Source organism: Typopeltis vanoorti, chromosome 19 (assembly GCF_054136105.1).
Source record: "Typopeltis vanoorti isolate ZY-2024b chromosome 19, IOZ_Tvanoo_1.0, whole genome shotgun sequence".
NCBI classification, from domain to species: domain Eukaryota; kingdom Metazoa; phylum Arthropoda; class Arachnida; order Uropygi; family Thelyphonidae; genus Typopeltis; species Typopeltis vanoorti.
In genome coordinates, this window is record NC_143567.1 from 61,725,939 (window position 1) to 61,748,120 (window position 22,182).

The window sequence follows — 22,182 nt, forward strand, 5'->3', positions numbered from 1 at the left end:
CACGCAAGACGCAAGACGTTGCTGACTATAAGGGCGAAGCAAAATGCTTTTTTATTCCCTGCTATCTGATAGGGATTACTGCGTGAGGAAAAGTTTATGAGCTAAGAGCTCTGCCTGAGTGGGTAAATAAAAACACAGTTTTACCAAAATTAAATAAAAGCCTGTAAAGCAAGATAATTTATGGTGTCGGAAGTTATATTCCATAATGTGATTTAATATACAAAATTTCTTAATTTACTAGAAAATTTTCACATTATTATTTCTATTAAAATTTTATTTTATGCAAATAGTGCTAATTTCTAGTGAATTAATGGCTAATATACTTTAAATGTGATTATGGTTATTTCTTTATAAATACGATACTGCGCCTTTCACTGTTATGTAGTAGTGATGCTAGGTTTGTATCATGATTACTGCAGTACGATGCCTGCTACGAAATTAACATCTTAGACATGGTTATGCGGTGTTTTGGAACAGAAATAATTATAAATTATTCTACACCAATATATTGCAAATGCAATTATGAAATACGAAATATCTAAAACAAAAATTAGGTGACTGTATTAAAATATTACAATGCACTTGTTTAATTTATTTTTCCTTATGGATAAAAGAATAGTTTTGGATGCATATTTTTCTTTTTATTTTAGACTGTGCTCAAGCAAGAAATTCATCATCGATTGATTACTTTGGGTGGACAGTTCCCAGTTATTTTCAGTGAGTAACTTTAAATTCCTCTAAAATAATACAAATAAGGAAATAAATGCTCGTAGGTAGACTTCGAATTTTTTCTGAAAAAAAAAAAAAAAAGCAGACGGAAGTTCGTTGCTTAACAACGGTGGGTGACAACAATCACCGAGAATTTCAGGAAGTATGAATTAAAAGTTATCCCCACTATGCACATAATTAACAAACGATACGGAACATTTCATAAACAACTTGTATTGACACGGTTCATTGTATTTCTTACAACCGTATAATTAATACTTATTTTCCCGTTATGCTCTGTATCTGGTCTATACTTCACTTAGCGAATTGTTCATGAACAAACGTGGCAGTCAAATGGTTCATGTTCCTACTATACAATTGATTATAAACAGCCAAGAAGCTGACTAATGAAATATGGGATAAATTAAGTGTATTTTCAGTTTTATTAATATAATTTAATAAATAATATGCATAAATACAAATAAAAATTTAACATTTTAAAAGTATCTCATATTCTAAAGTTCATTACATTAATATCTTCTTATAATTTTCTTAATATTTAAAAATACTTTAACACCACTCAGTAATTAGAATAAATAACAATGATTACTTTTTGCAGGAGACAGACTAATGTGGGGAGGAGAAGGATAAATCAATCGACCGTGAGATGCGGTGATTGATTCATTCAATCCAATACCCTTGGAGGGTAATGGATGGCAATGCTGTAGCCAGTGAAGTTTTAACTGAGGCTCGGCTATTGCTGTTACCCTCCTGCCATGATCAGAGCTTTCATTTCATAGCTCAATAACACCTTATCCCTACACAGTCCTCTACAGATAACGGGGAAGATGAAAAGCATTCTTGCTTCGCCCCTTTAAGCCAGTCCTTATAAGGATAAGACTAATGTGGGGAGAATTGGGATCAATCGACCGTGAGATGCGGTGATTGATTCATTCAATCCAATACCCTTGGAGGGTAATGGATGGCAATGCTGTAGCCAATGAAGTTCTAACTGAGGCTCGGCTATTGCTGTTACCCTCCTGCCATGATCAGAGCTTTAATAGCTCAATCGCACCTTATCCCTACACTGTCCTCTACAGATAACGGGGAAGATGAAAAGCATTCTTGCTTCTCCCATTTAAGCCAGTCCTTATAAGGACCACATTTTTTATTATTCAGTTATATACAAAATATTTCGGTGATTACACCACATTTTTTATTATTCAGTTTTATGCAAAATACTGAAATCCGGACAAGTTTCGTAAATCGTAGGATTTAGATTTACATCTTCAGGAGGTAAATAGTATAACTTAAAGTTTAAACAAGAGAATTATTATTAATGGACTCAGTCCATCGCCCAGTTCTTTTAAGAATGAATCAAATATAGCGGAGCCCAGTCCTTTTTAGGACGTCCAGGGTAACGAATGGCAATGCTGTAGCCAATGAAGTTTTAACTGAGGCTCGGCTATTGCCATTACTCAGCCATGACTAGAGCGTTTAGCTCAATAACACTCCATCCACACAGATTATCTTCATTCAGATGACGGGATAAAGAGTCAAGGACTCAGTCCATCGCCCAGGTCTTTTTACAATGAATCAAGTAAGACTTTTTACTTGATAGTTACAACCATCTAGTTGAGTACAAGCACTTAAATGGGATATCGTTCGTCCCTCCTTTTCATCAACCTACTATTAACATAATTTTACACTACTACACTTCATCTATCTTACAGACGCTGATCTGTACAAACCCTTACTTCAGTTCTTTTGGAACTGTTGCGATCAAAAGGTAGGGCTTCGAAATCTTCTCCTTCTCACAAAGCGGATTTCACTTCCCAGTCCGTAAGAAAATTCTTATCTGTACTCATCTTAGCAAACCATCTAGTTGAGTACTTCCTAGGATATTTTCAATCTCAAGTATAAGTAACCACAAAGAAGCGCATGCAGAAGTTACCTCCGAAAACATCAATCATAGGAATAAATCTGTTATGTCTAAAATCCAATCAACTGTACGAAAAAATCTTCCGATTTCACAACCATGTAGCACCGAACTTGAATATGGACATACGAATTTTTTTCAAGTAGTCTCTACAAATTGCGCTGCTACCCGTCCAGGAAAAACTTGTCCTGTTGGGTAGCACACGGAATTTTCCAGTGAAGTGGATAAAATACAGTTTAGACAGACAACTCGGCTTGCTCCATGTGGGAGCAGATTGAAATAATTAATCACTTTGTTTTATTACTATCTTCTAATAAGCTGTCTCTCATTTTGCATTAATAGGAAATGAAGGGGTCCTGGAATGAGTAGAAGGGACTCTACTCATCCCTTCACTGTTTCTTTTGGTTTCAGAAGCAGCACCGCAGACCATGGCAATTCAGATATCGAGAGGTTGGAAAGAACCTATGACTGATACTATAACTAAAGTCTCAGCTCTTTTGAAAAACGAATTGCTCTCTTTGTTTTTATCATGTATAGGGCAGGGATGTGTACCCAAATGATCAAATTCATCTCCAAACTAAGGAGGAATTTTCAGAAAGCTGAATAAAGATCGTTTGTGAAGTCGCAGACTACAACTTGAGGTAGAATTAAATCCATTGGTTACAATTATGACAGATTTAGTTGTAATGATTATGGGAGCTACCAAGAGGATGATTCCATAAGACTATCAAAAAGACTGCACCCGTGGAAGGAATAACGAAAGAAAAAAATTATTTTAAGAATTCCAGGATATCTTTGATATTTTTACTGCAACGAATTGTGATATTCTGTTGACAGGCTAAGAAACACAACTGAATCAATGCTATAACACTGACTTCATGCATTCCAATTATAAGACCTAGTCTTCTAGAAAAGTCTTTTATAAGGACTTTTCAAAGTTCTTATAAAGAGCGTTTCTTTTCGGAAAGTCGAATTTTTCATTCTGCAAATCAAATAAATTGCCAGAAGAATGCACGCAATTAAGACATAATAGACTTTGATTCCTCGATTGTAGTTCTAAACAACAACAAATTTTATAGGGAAATTACATTCTCTACAGTTAAAACAACCTATCAGTCAAATAAATGTTCGCAATTGGACCTAGTCTTCCGTTCGTCAGTATTCAGCTTATCTCAAGTTTTACATATTAATTTTTTTTATAATAACATATCCTTTTTTTTAAACGAAGTCGATAATACTAGGAATAAATTATCAAAATTGGTTGGACTACGGCATTCTACTTTTTTAAAACTTTCGCAGCGCCCTCTATTTTGACAAATGTGCTAAAATTGTTGGATTCATCCATCCAACTTAAGGCACTTAAGCGCCCACGGCCTTCCAAGTATCCTTGGATTCCCTAACCGTAATACAAGGACAAGGATTACCCCTATGCCTCTAAGCATTCTTTAAAATAGGTTTAATAACACAGAACCCGGAGATTTTTGTATTAGCTATGAAAAACCACATCACAAAAATACCTTCCATTTTTGGCTTCACAAAGACGGCCTTTTCTATGGCATGTTCTATGGCAGCTGTTAATGTTTCTGGCTGCAAAGCCCTAATTCTGCACGAATGTTCTCCTTCAGCTGTGAGATTGTCTGGGGGGGGGGGGGGGGGCTTGTTCACATACACCTTTTTTTTTTCCTTCGGGTAACCCCAAAAGGAAGAAGTCAGAAGCCGTCTGATCTGGAGAAAGAAATGGCCAATCAATAATAACCGAATGCTGATTTTCAAAATAAAATTGCACGATTTTGGTTCGTTGTTGAGTTGTGAACTTTTCCACGATTACTTTCCCAAATATTCATAAGAATAACTGGAAAAAAAATTAACTAAAAAATTAATAATCAAAAAAGTTATTCACATTTTAATCTCATTCAGGATTTATGGACCATCCTGTATGTCCAGCCCATTGTCACTTCATCTTCAATATTATCTTTTCCTGTTAATAATGTCTGTTTGTTCCGATGTCCAATCATTCCAGTTCGTCTAATTATTGCAAAACTAAAAATAATCAGGACATGTTTATGACCGCCATTCAGAAATACATCTGAATAGCAGTATGGAGTGACGTGAAAAGTGATTAAGTTAGTCAATGAGTGTCCACCAGAGGAATATTTTATCTCTGTTAGCCAATCACTCCCGAATTACGAAGTAATACCACCAAATAATGGAACAGTATGAGTAAGAAAGCTTGATTCCATAGGTATGAATGGTCTTTTGGGTACTGCTATTCTCTCAGAGGTAAACATGCTTTTAAATATCCAGTTTAAGTTCTTCATGATCCAATGAACTTAATACATTTTTCTTTTTCTTGAATCAGTTACAAGTACATTCATATAAAACCAATAATAAAATCGGTCCCCTTGTTCAGATATACGAGTAAAGAAAAGATACAAAAGCTGTTTGTTTCCGACAGGCGAACCCCCTCAAGGTCGAACCACTACGGGTTTACTTGTGCCTTCCGGATTTATTCTGAATCATCCTCTCTCCTTGTCGTGAAGTTTTTTAGAATATATTTTCTCTACGTTCAGTCTTCGCAAAAAATTACCCTTATAATACGTCTAAAGCAATAAAAAAATTTAAAAAAAAACAACAGGAAACAGAAAATTGCCGCGGTGTTCTTAGAGCCAGTTAGGTCCTCCTTAAATCTTTCCGCGAAATATATCAGTAGGAGAAGTTTTGGTCTCAACAAGATGACAAGCTGCAGTATTTTTTTCCCACTGAACAAACGTCGCTATAGAAGTTCTTTTATTAGTATTATCACCCCCCTAGATTCTACACTCTCTTTCCCCAAGAAAAATAGTGCATAAGTGATTAGGTTGCTATAAATCTTAAGCTTAGATTTAAGAGTAGATTTTGTCATCTGTAAATTTGCCATCTGAGTTAAGATTAAAATTAAATACTATTTATAGGATTAGTGATTGTAAAAGGAATAAGTTGCATATGCATTCCTTAATGTACTTAAAAGCATACATATATATGCTTTTAAGTATATATATTTATGCTTTTAAGCACATTAAAATCATAAATATATATATGAGGGGTGGGATGAAAAGTTTTCATAAACACCTAGAACAAAAATGATATTAAACGTTTTTTGAGAAAAGACTTTTTTTCTCAGAGGATTGCAAATGATGCATTAGCGTTGTAACAAGTTTTTAACACTTTGTGAGGAATATGGAAAATAATGAATAGAAAAAAGTTTCATATGATTTTGTTCTAGGTGTTTATCAGAACTTTTCAGCCCCTCCCCCGTATTTAAGAAAACAAAAAGAGATAACGCAAAGCCACATAGAAGGCTACAACATGAAATCAAAAAATCAGTAGTTCTCTGCATTTGTATGTCAAGTACCACTTACGTCTGAAAAGTATCTTGTTTATAATTTATGCAGAAGTCAGCAAAATTGCAATCTTTTTTATATCGCTACTACGTCTCATGGTCTGTTAATATTTATTCAAACTTAATATTGTGGTGCTAGTTATTTCTAATGAGAAGGCGTTGGACACAAAGACTTACGAATAAATACTAAAATACACATCAAGAATATTCTGCATCAAAATATAATAACCTAACAATAGCAATTAAGAAAAAAATTCATCCATTTATTAATTAAACAGGTACAGTATTCTAATAATTTTTAAATATAACATATCTTGTATCATAATAAAATTTTAAAACATTTTAAAATTTGTAAAATATATTTTTTCTTCTACTTTACTGAATCTCTAATATTCTTTGCTATGAATACTATCTTCTTCCACTGTTTTCTGTCTGAGCGCTTCCAGCCCAATAAACGATTCCTATTTCAGCTGTCCTTTGGAAATATTCCTCCCAATGTTTCCATAGTCATCCTCTAGTTCGCAGTTTTGACTTTTCTGAATGTTATTCTGATATCCTTATCACTGTTATACATATTTTATCTTTTACACCACTCAGCCAGCCAGGCTGGCTATATATATATATATAGCTAGCCTGGCTGGCTGAGTGGTTAGCGCATCCGCCTTCCAGGCAAAAGGCTGCGGGCTCGAATCCCGCCGTGGGCATGGATGTGTGTGTGTGTGTGTGGGTGGGTGGGAATACCAGTGGTGGTGGTAGTCAGCGATAGATGGCGTTAGTGTAGTTGCGGTCAGTTGATGGGCTGTGAGTGGTGGAGACAGAGTTGTAGGGTGGATGTCCTCCCTCAATGAATGTTTGAACTCCCTGGAGGTGACTAATAATAATAATATTTTTCTAAAGTTAAATTAAATTACAAGTGAAAGGGGACCTGCTTGTTTCAGTACAGTCTTAGTAGCAAAGGGTTTAGATGTGATTCCATTAAGTCAATATCATACTCCCGCTGTCAGTGGTGCAAAGTTTGATTCAATTTTAATATCCTATGAAGTATTACCAATTTATTTAATACTTCCTAGAGACCATCTCTTTGAATGCTATTATGTTTTTTTTTTAATATTTAAAATGAAACGCTCAGGCTGATTATATTCCCATTTTTTTTCTCTAAAATTTGTTTTAACGTATCTGGTCAAATGTAAACCTGTTTCTCAACAGTCCTGATTGATATTCACCTATATTTTTGTAGAATATGATATGTATTTTAGTGTAATATTAGCTAACCTTTTGTTGGCAGAAGCGATATTCTTCTGTAATTCTCACATTTATTTTTGTTAGGTATGATTAAGGATTCTTTCCATTTTGAACGTATCTGTTCGTTTTCCCATATTACATCTACCACCATCTTTGATGAATTCGGCTATTATTCCGTCAGTATAATACTGATGGAATAATAGCCTGCCAGTAATAGCCTGTTTTTCAGTGCGTTATACTTTCTTATATTTCGGCTAGTGAAAGTTTTTAAGTGTTTCTAGGTGGCAGATATGATGCTTCCTGTTCGAAAGTTTCAGTAGGATCATCTCAGTTTAGGAGTTAATTAAAATACTCTCTCAGCCTGTTTGCTATTTCACCATTAGTAGCTAATCTTTGACTATTGCTACTGTTGATTATTGTTATTTTCATATTCGGACCTTTTTTTTTTTTTTTTTTGGTTTCTATTTTCATGAATAATTTTGTTCGGTTATTTTATGTAAAGTGTTTCTAGATTTCCTAAATTTATTTTCAAGTAAAATGTTTTCTTCTTTGTTGTTTGATTATTTTATTGGCTTCTCTATTGGTCTGTTTTTATTATTATTATTATTATTATTATTATTATTATTATTATTATTATTATTATTATTATTATTATTATTATTATTATTATAACGGTGTTTCCATGGAGTCAAAAGCCTCATCACGGGAGACCCCACATTGACACACTAACCATTATTTACACAATAACTATCATACTTCTCCTTAAATTCATTAACAGACAAAGCATTCACAACCACCTTTAGCAACGAATTCCACACATTCACCATCCTCGAAGCAAAAAATCTAGTCCTAAACACCCTTATTAACCACACTCTTACACAATTTCCAGGGATGATCCCTCGTTCTTTCCCTTTCTGCACTGTACATAAAAAAGTCATCAGTATTAATCCTATAAAAACCCTTTAATAACTTAAATGCTTCTATCATATCTTCCCTCTTACGCCTATCAGCTAGTTTCTGGAGCCCACAGACCTTCAATTTTTCATCATAGGAAACATACCACACACCTGAAACAATCTTTGTTACTCGTCTCTGGATCCTCTGCATCATTTCTTCGTCACTAAGGAATCCAGGTGACCAGATCTGTGCTCAATAGTCCAGATGTCTTATTAATGCCTTATAAAGTGGAACAATAACTTCCATATCCCTGCTTGTCAGTCTGCTCTTCAACAATCATGTAATTTGATGTGCTGCTATTGCAACCTTTGCAACATGTCCTGTAAACTTAAGTTCTCTGTCCATAATAACTCCCAAGTCCCTTGCCTTGTCAACTTATTGCAGTTCAGTTCCATTAATATCTTAAACAGCATGTGATCGCATCTTCCCGAAGTGCATCATCTTACACTTAGCTACGTTCAACTGACAGCCATTTACCTTAGCTCATACCGCCAGCATATAGGAGTCATCTTGCAAGATATCTACATCACCTTCATTGACTATCACTCTTTCCAATTTTGCATCATTAGAAAATAGCATTAATGTATAAATTAATCAACAGAAGACCAACTACCGAGTCCTGAGGTATACCACTAGTCACCTGCCTTCCCCTGGACTCAGCTCCTCCATAAACCACTCTTTGATATCTGTGAATCAGCCACCAGGTGGCTGATTCACAGATCTCATCCAAATCACCAGCTTCGGATCCATTCCCGTTTGCTCCAATTTATGCAACAGACCTCAGTGTGAAATCCTGTCAAATGCTTTTGCAAAGTCCAGCAGTATCGCCAAGTAAGGAGTTCCTTTATTTACCTCCATTGGTACTTAATTGCAGAAAGTAAGTTACTAAGGCAAGACCTTCACAAAACCAAGTTGCTCCTTATAAAGTATCATCTTTCTGCCTACCTGTTCCTGAATTCTAATTTTTATCAATTTCTCCAAAACCTTAACCACCACTCCTGATATACTGATTGGCATGTAATTTGCTATTTCTGCCTTGGAGCCTCCCTTATGGAGTGGAATTATCCCCCCCTCCTCTTTCTACTCTATTGGAACTTTACCAGAACTAAGCTTAAACTAAACAGCTTGGTCAGAGAAGGTTCTAATTCTCTTGCACATTCTCGTAACACATGGGACAATATGCTATGTAACCCTATGGAAGTGTTAGCATTAATTGTAATATACTAAGCGCTTCTTTTTTTTTTTCTATCTCTGGACTCTCATCAGTCAGTAACACATTCTGCACTGCAATATCACACAATACTTCTTCCACAACCTTTTCTTTATCTTCAACTCCTGCTTAATGATACCATTCATCCATCTTACTCCTACTTGATTTCTCCTCCTGACGTGACTCTGGGAATACAGTTTGATACTGCTTTCCTTAAACACTCCTTAACAATCTCCTACGCACCATCAACATCTGTTCCCTACAAATTCTCAAGCCATAGAACTGCTGAAAGCTGACGTCTCAACCTGTCGTAATCATCAGTTTTTTAATTCAACATATACTCCCTCTTAACAGAATATTCAGCACTTCTTGCAATCATGATCACATGATCGCTTCCCCCAAGCGGAGACAGCGTAACTAAATTGGTTATTGATATGTTCTCCGATGCTATGACCAGATCCAATACGCTCGAATCTCTTGTCCCTTCCATTACATGCTATGCTATAACTCAGGTAGTTATCACTTAACTGTATAAACTCCGTTTCCTTCCTTCTCCCAATCTATGTCCGCATAGTTAAAATCCCCCATAATAATTACTCGAGCTTCACTCATGACGCTAATTTGCCAATGCATAACATCTACATTCTCTTTTATACCTACCTGGATTATAGCAGCAACCAATCAATATTTCATCCTATCGATCTCTGTCTCACACCAAATTTACTCCGAATTCCAAATGCGTCTTCTGTAGCACGTTTTTTTTTTCACTTGGTTACAGTAGCGTAGCCAGGGAGGTGCGGAGGGAGGCGATCGGCCCAGGGCGACACTTTTTTGGGGGGTTTCCACGTGAAACTCAATTTTATTCGGACGATTCTTTTATTTATTTTAACTTAGTAATTTTGATTACTTAATAATTAATTTTTAACAACTATACTTACAATTAAAATGAATAAAATATAAATATAACAAAATCATTACATTTCCCTATCATACTATAATTCAAATTCTTAAAAATAAATCGCATTGCACGGCGATTAAGAACTATCCAAGACGAGTTTATAGAAACGTTAGGAGAAAAAGTAAGAAAAAAGTTATCGAGCAAGTAAAAGAAACAAAGTATTTTTCTATGATATTCGACAGCATCCCTGATATATCTCATAAGGATCAAACGAGCCAAATTTTATCCTTCGTTATGATCGATGGAAATAAAATGATGGTTATGGAATCATTTGTTGAAACAAAAGGTAAAACCGCCGAGAATATTTCAACCATGATTTTGCAAAAATTAAAAAACGACGGAATTGTCCTCTACAATTCTGAATATCAAAATTCAGAATTGTAGAGGACAAACACATGATAATATTGCTGTGATGGCTGGTCAATATACTAGCGTTCAGAGATGCATCAAGCAAATTAATGAAAAAGCAGAATTTGTCGCATATACAAATCACTCGCTGAATTTGGCGGGTGTACATGCGGCTTCTGTTGCTGTGAATTCTGTTACCTTTTTTGGAACTGTGGAGCGTTTATTCACTTTTTTTTTTCTTCCTCAACCCATCGCTTGGATATTTTGACTTCAGTCACAGGTCAAAGTGTCAAACGTAGCAGAAAGTTGGTGGAGTGCACGGGGAGATGCTGTGAGTGTTGTAAAAAAATTACTCGAAAATCCCAAGTACTGTAGAACATTTAACTGGCGAAGAAGAAAATAGAATTACCAAGTCAAATGCCGGCGTGCTGCTTGTTGCGTTACAATCGTTTTTCCTTCCTGCTTGACCTGTGGGAATCCGTCCTTCTAGAAATTAAAGACACACAGGTCTACCTCCAAACTAAAGGATTGAATATACAACAATGTGACATAAACCTCGAGGCTTTTAAAGCAATTTTAACTGAAAATAAGGATGAATTAGTTAACAATTCAGTAGCTTACGCTAAAGAAATTTGTGATGATCTGGTAATAGTCATGGATCGTCGGTGTAGAAAGAAGAAATTGATGTCAGATGAAGAATCATGAGATTCTGAATTGTCATACGAAACTGAGTTGAGATGATAATGTTTTTTCACTGAACAGAGTGATCCAAGAAATCACCACGTCATTTCAACAGCTTCATCTTCTTGCTGAAAAATATGCCTTCCTTACTCCATCGAATCTTTTGAATGATAAATACGAATGTCAACTAAATCACGATCACGATGACATTAATAAGGAAGAGTTCCTCGTTGAGAGAAAAAGACTTCAGAGTTCTATTTCTGTTGCTGCTACGCAAGACGAAATAGAGACGTGGAAGGACGGTCCCCTTGAACTTTTGCAGTTTATTCTAAAATACAGTCTCGAGAACTCAGTTCCAAATATTGTAATACTACTGCGAATTTTCCTCACAATTGCTGTAAAGTGTTGCTAGTTGTGAGAGGAGTTTTTCTAAATAGAATTGATTAAGGATCACCTAAGATCTGCAATGAGTACCTTGCGTTTAAGAAATCTTGCCATACTGTCTATAGAACAGCAACTGAGTGATGAAATAGACTTCGACAATATTAAACTGGAACTTTTTATTGCCTTTATTAGTTGACCAGAGATTTTTGTAAAATATATACAAGCTTTTAAAATATGGCGTGTTGTCAACACAATACGCCATATTTTAAGATCACCAAAGGACATTAATGCCTTCTTCAAATACGCCGGTGTAGACTAATACGTTCGCTCAGCTTACCAGAATTTCATTTCTCTAAAAACTATACAACGCGCTTAATTAACAATGAGTGATATACCACGTTCCATGCTTATGATGTTACGCGTCAGTTTTAATTTATTTGCTGTATTACTCCAATCTTCTTTTTTTACTAGCAAACATAATACAAGGAACCGTTACACATGTCCTGAAGAAGCTAGACAGAACAACTGGTTAAACTTGTAGACAATTCTTGTATATATTTTACAAAAATCTCTGGTCAACTAATAAAGCCCATAAAAAATTCCAGTTTAATATTTAAGAAGTGACCAAATACAACACAGAGATGAACAGACTTCGGCAATGTCATCGACGATTTTGCTAACAGAAAAGCAAGAAAAATAACATTTTAGAATGCTGGAATTAAATTTGTACTTCAAAAATAAACATGGTGTTTTAATTTATTTCCCTATACGTCGTTTTGACTTTTTGTAGTATTTTTGGTGTGTACTAAGAGGGGTGGCAAAATCTGTAGCTACGCCACTGCTTGGTTATAAATTAAATTCAAGATGACAAGAAATTATATTCTTCTTTAATGCTTTATCCAAGTGTAAGCACACGAAGTTTGTGCTTGAAGTATCTTCACAACTAGGCAATTTGCATATAGAGTCTAATGGCTTCACGTTAATTACCTTAGTATCTGACTAGTTGTGAAGGTACTTCAAGCCCAAACTTTGCCTACACTTTGACAAAGGATTAAACAAGAGTTTAATTTCATGCAAGTTTAATTTACATGGGCTTTCTGCTGCCACTGTTCTTGATATCATTCCAGGTGTTTTCAATAGTCTTCTCTTTCAGCTGTTTAGTTTTCATTTTTTTGTTTTTCTTCTCTCATCTGTTTTATGTAATTTTAAAATGTTATTAGATAAAAATAAATTTTGTTCATCGTATACTTTTTATAAATATATTTTAACAAAAAAAACAACGATATATTAGTAAATATATATAAATGTGAGATACATTAATATAAATTACATTTTACAAATTACAAAAAACAAGCTATTTATAAAAACAAAATAACAAATTAATCTTGCAATTATATTCTTAAAGAATATGTAAAATACGTTTATTCAAAATGAAAGTTGAAAATATTCCTCAAGCATGTAACCGACATCTTTTTCCTTTTTTTTAAATATTACTTCTGCCATTTTATTAAACTTCGTGTTAAAGCAGCGCCCCTTTCTTTTATCTTGTTAACTAACACTACCACACCTAAATTAGATATTTCATTTTCATAACAGATAAATGTTAAAAGTACGACATTTCATAAAAGTCGTTAAGTTTCACACAATAATCACGTATAGAAAGTGATTTTTTTCCTTTTTTTTGTTCCAGATGTTTTATTTAAATATCTATCACCAAAGCCTGAGAATCGCGAAAAATTTCAAATTCATGCAACAATTTGAGTTTTTAAAAGTAGAACGACTTGCCTTTATTGATCAATATTATTCAAATATTACATTCTAATAAAAATCTTTATGAAATCAAATTTATTTATATATTTATTCTATGGGCTAATAAAAAATGCATCTCTGAATCCAAAATTAACTTTCACACTAAACTGCATAATTGATTGTGAATCATGAGTTTGTTCTATTCTAAAACTATTTTCTTGCTGGTTAGTGGTACCATTCTTGGTCGAAGATCAGGAGAGCAACAATTTGGTGAACTGAAGTTCGAACTGGCCTTCAACTTATGTGTGATATGGCTGATAGTTTTCGCTTGTCTCAGTAAAGGGCCAAAATCTCTAGGAAAGGTTAGAAATCATTTGTAATCTTTATGATTAATTTAATTTGATGCTTGTACTGATCAATTTTCATGTTTTGCTGATTAATTTCTAAGTGGAATAGAAACTTTTAAGGGAAAAAAAAAATATATATATATATATATGTGTGTGTGTGTATTCCTGAGCTTCTACTCGGTTGTAATAATACATTTTAAAGAATAAATTTTAAATAACTTTAAACCGAGATAAAATATTCAATTTAATGATAATGATACAACTAGTTTCAGACTTTTACTATGGAAACTGTTTTTATTTAAAGGTAGCATCTCAATACCTTACATTAGTTCAGTCTCCAATAAATTGGCTAAAGTCCTTAAAAAATACAACATCAGGACGTTTTTCACTACACTCCCTAAAGTCCTTTCTCTCTTATAAGCCATCCGAAGCCTATTCATCATAACTTGAAATATCCAGGTGTTTACAAGTGATGGTGCGATTGTAATATTCCTTATTTTGGACAAACTAACAAATTTGTTGAACTGCGTATTGAGGAGCATAAGAGAGACATCTCCTACAAATAGTCACATGCATCTGCGCTATCCAGTCATATTCTTTTCTCTAACAATCCTCATGATAATCTACAGAGTCACTCAGTGTGCTGGGATAAATCCGAAAACATTTTTCTGTAGTGATGAGTTTGAAAGGAAAATCGTGGAGTCCAGGGAAATCCTCCTAAATCCTGAACATTTGAACAGCAATTTGAGTTATAACATCCCTGATAGTCATACTGCAGTTGTTCAATACTGGCGTTCACGAGAACCTGCAAGCACGCATGCAACAAACAATAGCACGTTAGATAGAACGACTTGAAAAGTACAACTTTTTGGGTCAATTATGTATTGCATTTTTTGCCTGTAATTCTCAGTTTTTTGTATATGTTAAAGATACCAAGCTATTTTATTTTAAACCTGGTTTTTACTCCATTTCCCAATTAAGCAAACAGACAAACAAGTCAAGTTTGCGCCTGCAAGTGTTGCAAGTCTATATATATATATATATATAAACTAAATATATATATATATATATATATATATATATATATATATATATATATATATATATATATATATATATATATATATATATATATATATATTATCTTTAAACAAAATGAATATTCTGAAAAAACGATTAAGAAATTTTTTCTGGATCCTCCTAGGCAGTGTACTACGGAAACTACTAATTTTAAAACTAGCATCTGGATCCATCCCATACATTAGTTCAGTCTCCAATAAATTTGCTAAAGTCCTTAAAAAAATACAACATCAGGACGTTTTTCACTACACTTCCTAAAATCCGTTCTCTTATAAGCCGTCCGAAGCCTATTTATCACAATCTGAAATATCCAGGTGTATACAAATTATGGTGCGATTGTAATATTCCTTATTTTGGACAGACTAACAAATCTATTGAATTACGTATAGAAGAATATAAGAGAGAGAGAGAGAAACATCTCCTATAAAAGATCACCTGCATCTGCGCTATCCAGTCATATTCTTTTCTCAAACAATCCTCATGATGATCTCCAAAGTCACTCAGTTTGCTGGGATAAATCCGAAAACATTTTTCGCTGCAGTGTTGAGTTTGAAAAGAAAATTGTTGAATCCAGGGAAATTCTCCTTAATCTTGAACATTTGAACAGCAATTTAAGTTACAACATCCCTGATAGCCATCTGCAGTTGTTCAATACTGGCGTTCACGAGAACTTTACAAGCACGCACGCAATAAACAATGGCGCGTTGGATAGAACAACTTAAAAAATACAACGTTTTTTATGTCAATTATGTATTGAATTTTTGCCTGTAATTCTCAGTTTTTTGTAACTTCAATTTTTATTATTGTGTTCTACCTTTAGTGGATACCTGATGAAGCCTGTAAAAGTAGTTGTATCATTTTCATTAAAACTTAATATTTTATCTCGGTTTAAAGTCATTAAATATCTATTTAATATATATATATATATGTAGAAATTTTTTTTCATCGTCATTTGCAAGCGTTTGTGGCTATTATATGATCTCATATTATACGAAATTACACGATATAACCATAGATATAACAGATTTTTTGGATAAGTCTCCTCTGGATGTTTATTTAAAAAGATAATTGGTTGCATACTTGTAATGATTTTTAAATTAAGATATCTCAAGGTATTCACGTTCTTGGCTTTTCTTCTACTTGTAGAATACTGTCTATATCTCAGTTAAAAATGATGACGTAGTTAGTTTGATTATGTCCTCTGGTTGGAAAGATCTGGGTTTGAATCTCATCTGGGATGTGAAGAATCTTTATAAAAACTTTTATACAGAAGGCGAATTAGCGGGTATATAAGGAGAACTGCAGATGTTTCTCCCTGAAATGCCGATTTTTCATTCCGAAAAACAGAAAATTTTGTCTGGAACCCCCCCCCCCCCCCACACACACACTCTAATAGATGTAATACACTGGTCTCAATGGCATAATTACTTCAGCCCCATAATCTCAAACCAGAGAACTTCATATTGAATCATTTATATCCTATAATCAATCTCACGCTTGAAGAAGACAGAATTGTGATCCATTTTTTTTTAATGTATTAGTTCCCTATCTTCAGTCAGAAGAAGCGTATATAAGGTGGTATACAGAAAGTTTATTTCTGACTGGAGGTAGACACTATGACGAAACCAAAAAAAAGTCCATAGCGCACCATCACCACAACCACGTAGTATAGAAAAGCAACATAATCAGTCCCTGAGAGACAGAGTATATACCATATCAAATGACAATGCGAATTAAAACTAGAAGCTTGAATACCTAAAGGATATCCTATTTAAAACTTATAGAACAAAGCTATTGGAATCATACAACAAACAATCAGAGTTGGATCCAATACTCAAAGATCTGAGAGTCATGGAAATCATTTGTTACTTTACATAAAAAAAAGTGATTGATAGAAACGATGGTATGGCAATTGCAATATCAACTCTTCCACCATTAAAGAAGCCAAGAGTTTTACAAGATATACGGTACTTGAGAATTTTTGCTTTCATCGTCATTATGTAGGCCAGGTGAGCCATTCTAGAGAAATTCTCATAGATGAACATATTAAAGAAGCAGAGAAAAGGGAGCCCATCAATCTAGTTTGGCTTTCGACACAACCAGGTATAGTTCGCCCACCGATTTGAGGTCCCTCGACACTTCTGCGCATGTCAGAAAAAGGAGAATCCATTCCGATAATAGGGTAATCAGTCTTCTTCTGGGATGTAATAATAAACAAACTGAGTTTGTTTATTATTACAGGTCGGAAAATTTAGCTTTTCTTTTACGAACATTGCTGTTTTTAAAGTGTAACTATTTTGCTTGTATAACAGTTGGAAAAATGTACGTAGAGTGTTAATACATGCAAATACTGCGTTCTACATAAAACAATGTCAATTCGCTCCATGATAAGTTTCCTTTTATTCTGGGACTTTTTAAAACAAAATCCGATTTCATGAAGTATTTTCCTTAAAGTTTCTCTTTTCCAAGGAAAATTAATTTTTTCTTTAAGCACAGGAATCAATTTCGGAACAGTTGGCACTCTTTTCTCGACCACGTAAAATTCGTGAATAGCTCTTCTTATAAAATCTACATCAAAATCATTCAAAGCTACGGTTTCGATGGTTTTTCTTTCTCTGGCGGTTATTTTTAGGAGATTTAAATTTTGGCTTACCTTCACCTTTTAATTCCCTACGAATTCTTTTAACAGTCGACCCCGATACGCCCGCAATTGCACTTGCACGTTTTATGACTTGAGAAAGGGGAACAAGAAGACGGCCTTCTGACGATTCTTTTTCGCAGAATGTCAGCACATTATTCAATATTCTTTTGCAAGAGCTACTGAAACGTGTAACAATAGAACTTGTGGACTGTATACTGGATCCATCATACAAATTAATAATAAAAAAATAATGCAAAAAGAGAACAACAAAAATCAAGCTAGTACTAGTACAGCGACAGACAAGAAAGCACGTGATTTCGCATGTTGGCGACCAATTTACATCCTTCATTTCTTTCTCCCCTTCAGCATGAATCGACTATTCTTGGCACCAAGCCAAGAAGGGATCTAGAAATGGTGGGCGAACTAATATAAAAAATAACGTTATTTGGCAGTAAACCAAAATGTCTTACATTTCATATAATTGTGACATCTGGAATTCAAAGAAACGTCAGAAATTATTTGTTTACCTACACGGTACAATAAATATCAAGGTTAAATTTAATATTCATTCACCTCTCATCTGCATTTATTAATCAGTTTAACTTTGCGGGGATATGAGAGGCAGTGAGGTCATCCTAACCAATGCGTTTTACATCTTGAATAATAAAGTCTATTTTTTTTTATGTGTGTGTTATTGTAGACTACATTCTAATGGAGTTTTGCTTTTTTAATGATGTCGATTTATATTTAACATCTTTTAAGTGGATGATATTATAACCCCCCCCCCCCAACAGAATAAGCTGACAACAGAGCCTGCGAAGCTAGTCTATATAAATGAATTAATAATTGCTCCAATAATGTGGATATACCGAGTAAGCTCATATAATAAATTTTCATTCATTTTTGTTTTTAATATTGGTCAGGTTGATCAGGTGATTGTTTATATCACAAGTGAGTCATTACGGCTATGAGGTGAATATAAATTGTTTGTAAATTGTGTGTTCTACAGCTAGCTTGCTATTAAGTGGAATAAATGCGTGCTGTACTGTGTATCTGCTACTGATGTTTTTAACATTTTTTAATTTTTAATATTTTATACTTCGTAGGTCATCTACATACTCGGTACACTCCCTCTAATATTGCTTCTAATGCTTACCATGAGGATGTTGCAGCAATGGGGAGATGGTGTGGCAACTCTCTTCTCTTCTCCCTGGCAGTCTGTCCTTACAGATTCTTCGGTAAATTTCATTTTTCTATCTTAATGAACTTTAGCTGTTGTAGACAATGGATGGATGGATGTAAAATGAACTTTTTTTATCTTATATTTTTCATTACGAAGTAGGTGACCAAGATATGCAGTTTTCCTTCTTCTTCTTCTTATTCGTTACACCTCCAAGGAGTCCGAATATTCATCGCGGGAGGACACCAACTGTACACCTCTTCATCTCCACCACTACACCGAACCTCTATGATATCTAAAAGTTCACGTGATTTCCCCATTTGTTCCAGTACTTCCTGATTGGACGTTTTTGCTGTCCATGGAATTTTTAACATTCGTCTGTATAACCACATTTCAAAGGCTTCAAGTCTCTTTATTGATGTTGTCTTCATGGTCCAAGTTTCTGCACCGTACACCAATACGTAGAATTTAACCATGCATACTCTAAGCTCTAAATTTAAACTACAGTTACACGGTGTCGATTTCATCAGGAGAAAATTTTTTCTTGCCATTTCAATTCTAACTTTTATTTCCATTTCGGGATTGCAATCTTCATTTAACCAGCACCCGAGATATTTAAACTCTGATACTCTTTCTATTTGTTTCCCATCTAAAGAAAATGTTGAATTAAGAATTGGTTTCTCGCTTATGACCATGAATTTAGTTTTGGTGATATTTATTTTTAATCTCATTTTTTCACTCTCTTCATTCACTAGTTCCAGAAGATTTTGAAGATCCTGAATATTGTCATCCAGGAGAGCTGTGTCATCAGCATATCGGATGTTACTGATGATTTCACCATTTACATTAATCCCTTCCTTTCTTCCTTTTAAGATTTTTTGAAATATGGCTTTTGAGTAGGTTAAAAGAAGAGGTGACAGCACACATCCTTGCCTTACTCATCGTTTGATGTTAATTGAGTCTGTATTAATGTCATCAACTTGAACAGATGCCTTTTGGTTCCAATATAAGTCTTCAACGATCCTGATGTCTTTACCATCTAATCAGTAGTGTTATAATAGTCTAAATATTTGACAACCTTTAATCTTAACTTTAATCTTTAAATTTTAATCTTTTGCATCTGGACAACAGGCAGACGACAAGCTATCAAATAATTCTATCTGATTTGCCACAATCTCTATAAATTCATTCAAATTTATAACTGTATTTTTTCATTTGAATTTTATTTAGCTTTCTGATTTCATATAAGTGTACACTGATGTTCTCATTATTGATCCAAGGAGTTCGAAGTCTCATCGCGGGAGAACACCAACTGTACAGCTCTTCGTCTCCACCACTACACTATCATAGATGTTATATATTGAATAAATGTCTGCTAAATGGCTTGCTGTTTATTAACTTGGTTTCCTATTATTATATGATCTGGACTTTTACCTTTCTAATTTAATAAAGATAAATATATAATATAATTTTTTTTAAAAAAATATTTCTCTTTCCGGCTAAATTTAGACTTAAGTGAGAAATTTGTGTAAAATTATCCCTTTTTTTTTTGGTATATTATATGATAAACAATTTTATTCTGAAAGTATACTGTGTATGAGGGTATGGGTGAGTAGTTTTGAGTTGTTATTAAAAGTACAGACTCCTACATTTCCAAAAATGTGTAATTCATACTTCGGTTAGTGTCAAAATTGCCAAGCACTGCACTTGAATCTTATTGCAATATTAAGTACCATTGTATACTGTATTTACTGTGGAAACTGCAATTATAAAATTCCGTTTTTGTTTTCCAACAGTCTTGGCTGCTGGCAGCAAGAGAAGTTATTCTCACGTGGAGTATTCTGGGAGCTGTGGCCTTACATTTGTGTAGTCATAACAAATTGTCCACTAGCATATCAAGGTAAAGGAGCCTTCAGAGATTTTTTGGTTTGTCATTATTTTAAAATTTTATTTTCATCGTTTAAATATTGCTTCTTATTGCATTTTCCTAATAATAATAATAATAACAATAAGCACAATAGTGTGCACATTGTCTCCATAATGTGCTTACATTTGTCTGTTAACTTCCTTTTTTTTAGGAACCTCGCTGTTGTATCAACTATAGCCATTGTTACCCTCATAATAGCATCTTTCTTCTTTGCATGTACAGTCAATGTGTTTCATCAACGCCATCTATCACTGTCCGCTTCTTCATTTGGTAAGTTTCATTTTTTTTATCAATCATTTCATAACCATCCTGGTAAGTTTCACTGACAAACACACGCGCATTAACATTACTGACAGGATGGGCGAAGCACTAGTGCTTTTCATATTCCCCTTTATCTGTAATGCGAGTTTTTTGGGAATGGGAGGTTTGTGAGCAGTTAAGCTCGCCCTCTGAGGGTAGTTGTGTTAGCTATGATCGGTTGAGAGAAGAATAGCCTTCGGTCTTTTGTGTTTGTAGTAATCAGTCTCATTGTAATTGACAGCTTGTACGGTGGGTTTGAATGTCTTCACGAAGAATTTTTCTGCAAGATTACGAAGAAAGGAGGAAATGAATGGAATGCCGGTTTCTCGGTGAATCTGTGAATTTCCGACGAACGACGGTGCATCCAGGATCATCCTAAGGCATTTGGTTTGGATTCTCTTCAATTTGGAAATGTTTGATCTTGAAGTGTGACTCCATGCTGGTGAGGCGTAGGTAATGACTGGACGTATTACCATCCGGTAAAGAAGCAATTTATTGTATAGGTTCAATTTGCTCTTGCGGTTGATCATCAATGGGTAGAGCTGTGCTATGACTTTGGAAGATTTGGAGCCAATAAGCTTAATGTGCTTGTTAAAAAGGAGTTTCTTATCCATTAATATCCCAACATATTTGGTCCCTGATTGCCATGGGATCTTATGACCAGAGAGCAGGTTGTCTTCTTTATTGCAGACTTCTTGAAAACAGCATGGCTGTGCTTTTGAGGGGATTCACTTGAATCCTCCAGTTGGTGAACCAGTTTGCTAGCTCATTGATACTTCCTTGGAGTCTAGTGATTGCTAGGCGAGGACTGAGAGACCTTGCTAGAATAGCGGTGTCGTCGGCATAAAGGGCCGTAATGGTTGTTCTTGAAGTATGAAGGATGTCTGATACGTAAGTAGTGAAAAGTATTGAGGCCAGAAGAGAACCTTGAGGTACACCAGCTAGAATTTAGTGCCTTGATGAAACAATTCTGTTAAGTTTTACTTGCATGTATCTTTCACTAAGATATGGGTATATAAGTTTCACTAGTTTAATTGGGATATTGTTTTCAATTAGTTTGAAGATAAGGCCTTGATGCCAGACCTTATCAAAGGCCTTGGCAACATCCAAAAATACAGCAGAAGTGTGAAGGTGCCAGTTAAAACCATGAGT

The 22,182-nt window shown here is 34.5% G+C and overlaps 1 protein-coding gene across 1 annotated transcript in view; it reads left to right on the top strand.

Moving 5' to 3' along the window:
* The window catches only part of LOC150096171 (sodium-dependent transporter bedraggled-like), a 98,031-nt gene that overhangs the window by 63,956 nt on the left and 11,893 nt on the right, over positions 1-22,182 (top strand). Inside the window, exons 5-9 of the mRNA XM_090409285.1 lie at positions 651-717; positions 13,785-13,917; positions 18,730-18,861; positions 20,600-20,703; positions 20,882-21,000. Of these exons, the coding sequence (XP_090265411.1) occupies positions 651-717; positions 13,785-13,917; positions 18,730-18,861; positions 20,600-20,703; positions 20,882-21,000 (555 nt within the window). The remainder of the gene's footprint in view (positions 1-650; positions 718-13,784; positions 13,918-18,729; positions 18,862-20,599; positions 20,704-20,881; positions 21,001-22,182) is intronic.